At 44.8% G+C, this 9,855-nt stretch overlaps 3 protein-coding genes across 3 annotated transcripts; 2 read left to right on the forward strand and 1 right to left on the reverse strand.

Annotated features, from left to right (window-relative positions):
* Positions 1 to 1,512: 1,512 nt before the first annotated feature.
* Positions 1,513 to 2,044, reverse strand: N7529_009162 (uncharacterized protein; the record flags this gene model as incomplete). The annotated part of the gene is made up of 2 exons (XM_057244689.1): positions 1,513 to 1,847; positions 1,903 to 2,044. The coding sequence occupies 2 exons, from the start codon at positions 2,042 to 2,044 to the stop codon at positions 1,513 to 1,515; spliced, it is 477 nt and encodes a 158-aa protein (XP_057096227.1).
* A 5,492-nt stretch (positions 2,045 to 7,536) lies between these two features.
* Positions 7,537 to 8,157, forward strand: N7529_009163 (uncharacterized protein; the record flags this gene model as incomplete). Its single annotated transcript, XM_057244690.1, has 1 exon — positions 7,537 to 8,157. The coding sequence occupies one exon, from the start codon at positions 7,537 to 7,539 to the stop codon at positions 8,155 to 8,157; it is 621 nt and encodes a 206-aa protein (XP_057096228.1).
* Positions 8,158 to 9,393: 1,236 nt separating this feature from the next.
* Positions 9,394 to 9,816, forward strand: N7529_009164 (mediator of RNA polymerase II transcription subunit 31; the record flags this gene model as incomplete). Its single annotated transcript, XM_057244691.1, has 1 exon — positions 9,394 to 9,816. One exon carries the CDS (start codon positions 9,394 to 9,396, stop codon positions 9,814 to 9,816), a length of 423 nt encoding a protein of 140 aa, XP_057096229.1.
* Positions 9,817 to 9,855: the final 39 nt, after the last annotated feature.

Raw genomic sequence — 9,855 nt, forward strand, 5'->3', positions numbered from 1 at the left:
CAAACTACAGCTATCTACTACAGTAGCTCAAAAGAAACTAGAGCCGGTTTGCAGCTGGATCAATATGAGCTGAGTAAGAAAAAAACATACCAGAGCTACCTATCTTACCTTGCGCAAAGCCATTTCATGTAAACGGTTTGCACCTTCAGACTATGTTTGCCTTCAAATTTGTTTGCCTTCAGAATTTTTTTGCCTTCAGAATTTGTTTGCCTTCAGACTTTGTTTGCCTTCAGACTCTGTTTGCCTTCAGACTCTGTTTGCAGCAGTCGTCCCTTTGGTCGTGATCTTTGTAGCTAGCCAAAGATCCAATCAAGGGTGGTGGAACTCGATGACTGCTGCCAGCCCGAGCTCTTCATTCCTAACGACATTGATACCCCGGAAGTCTTCGTGGGTCATTGCCAAGGCTTTGATTTCCTGGTTCAATCTGTGAATTTCCAAATGAAACCAAACCGTCAGCTCCATCGACACCATACATTCTTTCCAACGTACATCACGAGCAGCGGATGTGATCTGAAGGCACAGACGTAACATTCATGAGGCTAGGGGTCATCATGTGCAAACAGCAGCTAAGCTGGACAGCGTGCTCAACTAGCTGAAATGGAAGTCGGGACAAAGCAATAAAGCTCATCAGCTGCTCCTCCCATAGTTCTTGGGTGAAAAGAGAGGTTCTTGGCGCATGGTGCGCTTAGGAAACATGTATATTTAAAGGGTTCACAAAACAAGTAGAGCAATGGATTACACAACGTCTTGTATTAACCGTTTGATATCTTGTTTTGGAGCCCCCTTGTTGCCCATCGCCTGTTGACAAATGACGCATTGAATATGATCATAGGAGAGGCTCCATTGCAATTGATCGTGGTTTCTCGAGTACTTTGTGTCACCTGTTGCACACAATTTAGGCGCACTGTCGCCACTGGAAGCGAATTGCTCAAAATACTGCAATATGTCGGATTGATGCCTTGATGTCTCCCAACGTATCCTCTTCTTCTTTCCAAAGTAGGTTCGTAGCCACCGCTTCACAAAGTCATCATTTGCCATATCGATATAGGGGACGAAAAGCTTCCTTCGACCCAGGCCGACGCGATTGAGGGAGGAGGGAATCAGAGGTGGTGTTTGAGATCGAAGGAATTTAACTTCCAATGCCGAATTCAAGGCTTCTTGGCGAAAGAGAAGATCCAAGAGTCTATCATCTGATGGAGATTCTTTAAATTTTAGCTTGAGTGGATTAGACTAAGATCGTCCGTCGCTTGAGAGAACACGCGAAGCTATCATAAAATCTAGCCCTATATTTCCTTCTGTTATATACTGATTGGTTCCGACAACAAAAGATATGCACTGTCCCTCATGTTGTAATTTATTGGAATAGTAACGGGAGATTTACATTGATACTTCTGCCTAGTATCATTTGGTCTTGTGTGCTCGGGGTTTCTGTGTAGGAAAATTATTATACGTGTGAAGGAATTTGAGGTCAACAGTTGGATCAGGTGATGTACAATTTGAAATATGAAGAGACTACCTGGACAGCTCAATCAGGCTTGCACAGGTGTAAATCGAAGATCTCTTCTTCTCAGTCGCATACATGTCGCGAAACATTCGGATATGCGCCCACTTGGTGGAGGTATATACGATCTGTAAACCCATCAAGACCACTCTGGCAAGCATAGGCAGCTCACCCCATCCGAGCAACGTCGCGTAGAAAACGGTCAGTGCCTCCAAAATTGTCACTCCTAGGCCAGCGTAAAAAATGAAGATATAGAGCCTGCAGAGCGCGACGGGCTTGAATACAAGACAACGTCGAATGATATGGCCTAAGGCTTTGATGGAGCTGTATGCACCTGCGAATACGACTAATCAAGGTAGTATTAGGTAACGCGCAAAGTATATCATTTAGAGGAGACTTACTCCATAATAGACAGATGTCGGCCACCTTTCTGGCTTGAACCACACTACTCACTGCGTCGATTGGCTGGCTAACAGACCAAGTTGGGTATCCTTGAATTGCGAGAATGGCACCAAGATGATGGATGAGATCCAGCGGCCTCATTGTTTCCGCAGAAGAAATATGAAATATGAAGAGTGCTGCCACAATAGAGGAACCAATTGACGCTGAAATTCCCAGGGTGAAAGAAGAATTGTTATAGTATGGATCGAACCAAGATCGGCCTCGTACGAACACAAGGAAAATGGGCCTTGACATGAACAAGAGCGAAGTAATCTTGGCAAGCAAGTCTATGTGATGAAAACGAAATGTGTCTTGCTGTCGTGTTGTGAGGACTGAATAATTCCGTCCATAGTACTTGGTGAAAAATGATTGTTTGAGGAGCCTATTGTTGATAATAGCGCACAGTATGACAAAACATGGTGTCAAAAGACCATAGCAGGTGCTTATCTTGGTCAAAACCAAGCAGGTCCGGTATAAATCATCTGCTGCAACATATTGTGACGTCCCATTGAGGTAGGCCTTGCAACCTGAATTGTAAATACTGCTCATTGTATAGGCTGCAAAGATGACTTTATACAGTTGTACAGGGATAGAGGGAAGGAGTAGTTAGGAGACAACGTACGGATAAGGGTCAGGGATCAATAGTATTTAACTCACACATTGGATGGATGGTGTGTACAGTACTTACCAACTAATTATACTCCTTGCTGACGCCACGTCAATGCGAAGAATAGTTCCTCTCGACGCCGATAAGGTTTAGTAAAGAAATGCAGCACCCCTTACTTTTCAATTTATGCCCGTCGAGTTTAAGTATGCCACCTTTCTCGATAGGTGCATTTGTAGCATATAAAGACGGGATGCTAGTTTGTACTGTGGTCTAAAGCCTCAAAGCGATTCAAGATTTCGACAAGAGTATGGAACATGTCTTCCAAAGATAAATCTCGAAATTCGATTCTTACACTACACATTTCACGGAAAGTGTCAACCTTCCGATCGGCCATTTCACATGGATCTGTCTTCTTGACGGTAAAATTATGTAAGGGACAAGTAATTATCGAGAATTTAAGTATCGGACACAGCAAGGGGTAACTATCACCATACCTATTAATTCGAGCATGCATTTTTTGATGAGTTTAGCCAATGAGTCAAAGAATTTTAAACGTAGCAACACCCAAGTCTAATCTGACCTCATTTATCAGACTACAAAATTTTATGACATACTTTGCTCCTCCTCAGCTGAGAATTATGGTAAACGCCACATGCCTATCCGGGCAATCTCCAATCCTCCTTTCGAGCTCAGACTCTTGCAGTTTAGGATTTCTTTGTAAGAGCTACAATGTCCTCTCATTGCCTGCCCAGCCGAATCGGTCCACTATATTAAGCACATCTTCGTATGTGACGTTTGCTCAGAGATTTTTATAGGTCCGAACACAACCGCAGACAACCCGCCAGTGTTTTGCCCACCGACAGAAACTTGTCAGTTTATCCGCTTACAGACAGCAAAAAACATCTGCCCCAGTCCACAAGGTCCATTCGAGCCAATTATTTGCGCCAAAGGTCACTTCTGTCCACCTGGTGGACGAGAAAAGATTCGCTGTCCCCGAGGTTACTATTGCCCTCAAGGATCCTATGAGCCCAGAAAATGCTCGTCTCTATCGATTTGTAAAGAGTCGAGTGAGCGGGAAATTTCACTTGTTGGGTTCCTAGCCCTGTTAGCTGTTTATATGGTCAGCGCTGCACTGATAACCGTCCTCAAGAAATGGAGATCGAGAGAAACGCGCAGATCTTCCATGTCCCTGCTCAGAGAGTCGACCGTCCGCGACATTGAATTTCTGGCGAGCACCATAGAGAAACCTGACATCACCGGCCTCTCAGAATCAGGTTATGTAGAGGATTCACCTGGGGAGTCGCAGGAAGTGTCGCAAACGTGCGAAATTTTTACGTCGCTAGTTGCGGGCAAACAAAAAAAAGACCTGGGTTTAGCCTTCCAATTCCGTGATTTGGATTATAACGTCAGCCATGTGTCACGTTCAATTCTGCGAGGTATTTCGGGTCACATACGAAGGGGCTCTATGTTTGGGATCATGGGACCATCGGGGGCAGGCAAATGTATGCCATTGTATATTTTCCCGGTAGAAGAACCTACTAACTAGCTGTTTTGTTAGCAACCTTTCTCAGTGTTCTTGGGGGAAAGATAAAGCAAAGTTTTGGGCATCTTGTGGTCAATGGAACCCAACCAGACTTGAAAAGGTATGTCAGTTGCTCATCTTCTCATCAAATCCGTGTTTGTCGCCTCATTTATGTTACAATGATTGTCTGATTTCCACCGCAGATTCTCGCATCTCATTGGGTTTGTGGCACAAGATGATATCGCGTTTTCGGAGCTCACAGTCCGCGAGAATATTCTCCATACTGCCTGTATTCGTCTCGGTGGAAGCCTCACAAAAGAAGAAATCAGCCTCCATGTGGATCAAATAATCGCATATCTTGGCTTAGCCCATGTAAAAAACCAGAGGTTCGGTTCTATTGAGCAGAGAGGAATATCTGGCGGAGAACGCAAGCGGGTTTGCATCGCCCGCGAAATTGTGGCCATGCCCATGGCCATTATCTTGGATGAGCCAACCTCTGGCTTAGATGCTACCAACGCGTTGGCTATAATGACCATGTTAAAAAGCCTGTCGTCTTTAGGTATCACTGTGATATGCTCTGTGCATCAGCCCCGGATTGACATCTTCGAGCTTTTGGACGACATACTTCTGTTGGTCTCCGGAGAACCGATCTACATTGGCGCACCGTGTGAGATGAACGAATATTTCAAGTCAATTGGGTGCATATTATCGGTCACAAAGAATCCCGCCGATGCCATGATGGACATCGTCACCAATAAATCGGCAGGCTTGGTTCACTCATGGCGCAATCACCTGGATAAACTATCAAAAAGCTCGTCGGAAAGGGATGGCCAACGTGAAGATGGATTTTTCACACGGACTGGACAAGTGATAAGTGAATCTCCACAGGTACCCAATATTCAAATAGCCTCTTGGTTCTGCCAGGTCTTGCAATATATTGGTTGTGGCCTACGCCAGCAAAAAGGGCAACCATTTGGTGTTATCCTAGAGATGGCCACGGCAGCAGCGTGCGGGACACTTATCGGCCTCTCCATGTACGAGGCGAAGGGACACCTCTTTCAGGGGAATTTTCAGAAACCATATACGCTTTTGTCAAGTGCGGTGGATTATTCCAGCGTTCCAATAGCGGGCCTTCTTTCCTCTTTGGCGATCAGTAAGTTTTTTGTTTTTCACTCAGCCCACACCCATGGAAACACAGGGGATGGATTAGAGAGCTAAAGTTTGGGATTTTCAAACTCAGGCCTTGCAGCTGCACCGGCCGGCATCAAAACAATCGCAGAGGAGAGTGAGTTCAATCGACTAGGTTCTTTCAGTAAAGGGGATTCTTCCTTCGGGTGCTGACCATACGCAATCAGAGCCGATATTTTACCATGAGATCGAATCCGGGCATTCATCCAGTGCATATTTTATCGGAAAAGACTTGTCTACGTGGCCTCGCATACTCGTATCGTCACTCCATTTCACAACATTTCTGAAGGTTCTTGCAGCCTCTGTGATCCCATTCCAAACACTTCTGGTGCTGAATGCAGTGTATTTCTTCAGTCTGATATCCTATCCATCGCACTTCAGTCCAGCAGGCTAACTAGCGCTTGACTAGGCATGTACGGTCTGGCATCCCTGGCAGCATCATTCGTCCGAAGACAGGATGCACTATTGCTAGCAATGCTAATAAGCCTCATGGCTGGGGTACTCGATGGTTTCGGTCCACGCTTAGTTCAAGTTGAGGAATGGAATATGGGGTGGTTATGGTTCTTGTGTCCTGGAGTATGCATTCCTTATCCCGAGGTCGTCGAGGTATTTTCTTTGGAGTAAAACTGACTGGAATTTACCAGACTTGGTATTCTGAGGCATGGTTCAGTGAGCATACTTTGCCATTTTCATATTTATATGACGTGGATGTGGCTGCACGCTTTGTTGGCTATACAACTGGAAGAACTTCATTTGATATCGGGTGTGTGATACATGATAAACCTTGAACGCGAGCTATGTACACTGGAATTGTGCTGACCTGACTGAAATTGTAGGATTTTAGTTGCAATTGGGCTGGTATACCGTGTGATATCTTATATTGGCTTGGTGTTGCCAACTTTAAAGCTTTCCTTTCACAAATCTCCTCATAACGAGAAGGTTGGCACTGGAAAGGAAACCATCAATGCAAGTCCCACAGAAACATCCGAAATTGCATGAATTTGACCATGCCAAGCGGAGTACATCGCCTCTCCGGGGAGGCGATGTACTAAGGCAAGATTATTTGACTTGAGTGCGATTCAGAGACAATAGCATCGTCAGACAGGCCTTTGACTTGCCACAAGAAGTTCAGGATGTGGACAAAGGGGTGATCGTCACTTCTCATATCCATTGGAGTCTCATCCGTATTCTCATTCTGTCTAATCATTTTGTTAACATGCGCCCTTTATCTCTTCTGTAATACTTACAGATGAAGTGCAGAAGCACCACCGCTAGTTGACTATTTGCATATCAATAAACTTCCGCCGACAAGACCCGTGGTGGCTTGCGATGTACGGTCGACTTTTAGTCCCTTCTCCAGGGAAGATAAGACATGGAATGATCCCATAGAAAGCCAATCCCTGGTTAAGTGCGATCATGTGGTAGTAGGGCTCCGAAAGGAATCTGAATATTCATGAATATTTGCGAATATGAATATGAATAAATCTCTTATTCATATTCGCAATACTCATGAATATATGAATAATTCATATTTACCCATATATCGAGAGAACACCACGTCCGAATCCTTGTTATAAACGGAACTTCCTATTGTATGGTCGAATTAGTCGCTCCTTATCCTATATAGTCTCATTAAAACCAACTAGGCAAAACCCTAATGTGAATGATTGAATTGGCTATGGGAGTAAGAGAGTAAAACTAGGCAGGGCTTTGTGCTTTTTCAGATGTCCCTTGTCTAAAAATCACCCTCGACGTTTCGATTGAGTGCCACTTAAGGGTTGTGCATGTCTTTGAAGACATATTTACTCATACGATTTCGGGCAAGCCAATTGAACGCTTGGGGGGGGGGGTAATTATATTTGCTCCTCGGAGCCGACTACATTGACTTTTTTGATGTAATTTGCGAGTGCGCTTCTCCAATAGGATAATATGATCTATATGGTCGTGTCATGACTTTGGCGTCAAACCTAGGACAGGGCTTTGAGAATTTGACCATACTAAAAGCGACCATGGAAGTTATTCTGATAAAAATGTTTCGAATTTCGAAAGAACAAAGGATGAATGAAAGAATGATTTATTTACGAAGGCTTCCGCATGATGCTATGTATAAAGCATCATCATCATCATCAAAGATCTCGAGTAACAAAGCGAAGGCGATGAAGCCAGGGCAATGGACGGTTATTTGTAAAAGGCCAAATCCGCAGTTGAGTAATTTCATTTCTGGATATATCCATCATTTCTACGTCCATTTTGAATTCTTCATACATATATACCAACATGGGGATTTTTGGAAGCTCCAGGAAAAAATACGCAACTGAAGAAGGGGTATATGAAGCAATATTATCCGACCTGTCATCTCTGCAAAGACCACACATTGAGATCGCCATAGACGACTTAGCTTTGATCATGAAAGGCAAGGCGCTTTCAGCCGGTGACGGTCCATTCGAGTTGAAGCAAAAGTTGAATTCGGTACCAACGATGCTCTCAATCCTCCAGATCAAGCGCCTTCGTAAGAATCTCATCTCAATCATTGCGGGTGGGCCGGTTGATGACGAGCCCACGGGAAAGCAAAGGAATGCTTCAACAAAAGCACAGCCCCGAGAACCTCTCCGAAGTCGAAGAAAGCCAGAAGCCCTGGAGTCGCTACATACTCAAGACAGTCCAATGACCCGAGAAAACCCATACAGGCGATCTAACAAACCTTCAAGCTCCCAAGGCTCCTCCAAGTATAGTCGTTCTGAGAGCTCCCAAAGCAAGACCGGGCATGGCTACTCCAATCTCTTTCGGTACCCGGACATCGATGCTGATCCTGCGGACTTCAGATACCCGGACAGCCATGATGGTCACAACATGGGCGCTTTAGGGAACTTGCCCAAAGGTTGGCTTCCCTTCAAGTAAGGTTGGCTGCCTTTGTTTTTCCGATACCTCAGGCCCCATTGCGGCAAATCATTCTGCGATGCGTTTCAAGGCGATTCAGAATGACGCACATCCAATTTTGAAGCATGCTTTGTATAGATTTGAAGCCGTGTTGGGGAGGAATTTTTCCGATAAGTCGCTATTGGGAGATGTGTTTCGAATCAGTGAAAGCAGTTGGCTTGGGTACGTTGGTTTGGGTTTATCTTTCTGTTGGTTTTCTTCTTTTTCTTTTCTTTTCTTTTTCAAAATGATTAGTCCTCGCGTTAATAGACAATGTGACTTGATTATAGTTAGAACGTTTCATTTGTCGCTTTTATAAATTTATCCATATCCCGTAATTACCTAGTAGTTACCTGAGTATCGATTATGGCTTTGTCAGATTATTACAAAATCACGTTAACATGACATGTGCTATCACCCTCATTGAACGGGTGGCTTCTCGCGGTTGAAACCGAGGGAGTAGCCCTAAAGCACGACTTCGCCCCCCCCGGGACCGATCGGGAGGCTGAAAAGATGAAAGAAAATATTAATGAGGCGGAATCAAAGGGGGGCCTGACACTGGGCTTCATCCATCAGAAAGACTTGGAAGCTTGGAAGCAAGTAATATCGTAATTCAAGCTAGATCAGGCCTGTCTTGATACTTTAATTAGTTCGCCGGGTACTCATGAGGAAAGGTGCGCAGCGGCGAATTATGCTTGGATCATGGAATGTGTGTTATTCCAACGTTAAAGGTAGTCAAGCTTTTGCATAGCCATTTTGGTGCTCAGAAAATGATGGGAAGTGTTGACCTTGTATCAGATGGTGTTGGTATGGCAAACAAGAGGACGGCATTGGTGGATATTCATAAAGCTCAAGCCCGCCACCAGGCAGCATTTACGTCCTGCCAGAATGTTTATAAGCCGTCTGTCTGCTTGAGAGGTGTTGAAGACGCGAGATCTCGCCCTCCATACCTACATTGTATGGTATTAGTTAACATCTTGAAATGGATGAGTTGGGATTTGGTGTACTTCATTGATTTGTCACTTTTGGAACATTCATTTTACTTTATTTCTATGAAACATATAGAGAGAGAGATATATATACATATGTTTTAAATGAGATCAATTGTTTACATATGTAAATTGAAGATCGGACAGATGGACGCTACCGTCTTCCGTAGCCCTTTCACCTTCAAGGAGAGCGGCAGTTTCAACCCTTTTGACAACTTCAGAATACGCCATGGAGTCTGAGAAACCTCCTCCAACATTAACTAATCCACGCTTCACACTCGAGCTCGAGTTCGTTTCATCCCTTGCCAATCCATATTATCTGTCGCATTTAGCCGTCACCTACCCCGGTCTTCTGGGCATCTCCCGCGCCGACGATGACAATGATTCCTCCTCACCAGATGCTCAGGCATTTGCCGCATACCTAGCCTACCTCTACTCCTACTGGAAGACACCTCAATACTCCCAGTTCCTCACACACCCCGGTCCCACACTTCGAGCTCTCCGGTTGCTTCAAGAGGACGCCTTCCGTCGCGATATTATCTTACCTCAAGTCATCGAAGGGCTGGTAGGGATCAGTGTGCCTGAACCTTCAACCGAGGCCGACACAACAGCTGCAGACGACAAACCAGACGGTCAAAATGGAAAGACATGATGGTCTTAAACTCTGAATCTAGCCTTGGATTGTGCGCCC

This window comes from Penicillium soppii (assembly GCF_028829465.1).
Source record: "Penicillium soppii strain IBT 18220 chromosome Unknown utg000006l, whole genome shotgun sequence".
In the NCBI taxonomy this organism is placed as follows: Eukaryota; Fungi; Ascomycota; class Eurotiomycetes; order Eurotiales; family Aspergillaceae; genus Penicillium; species Penicillium soppii.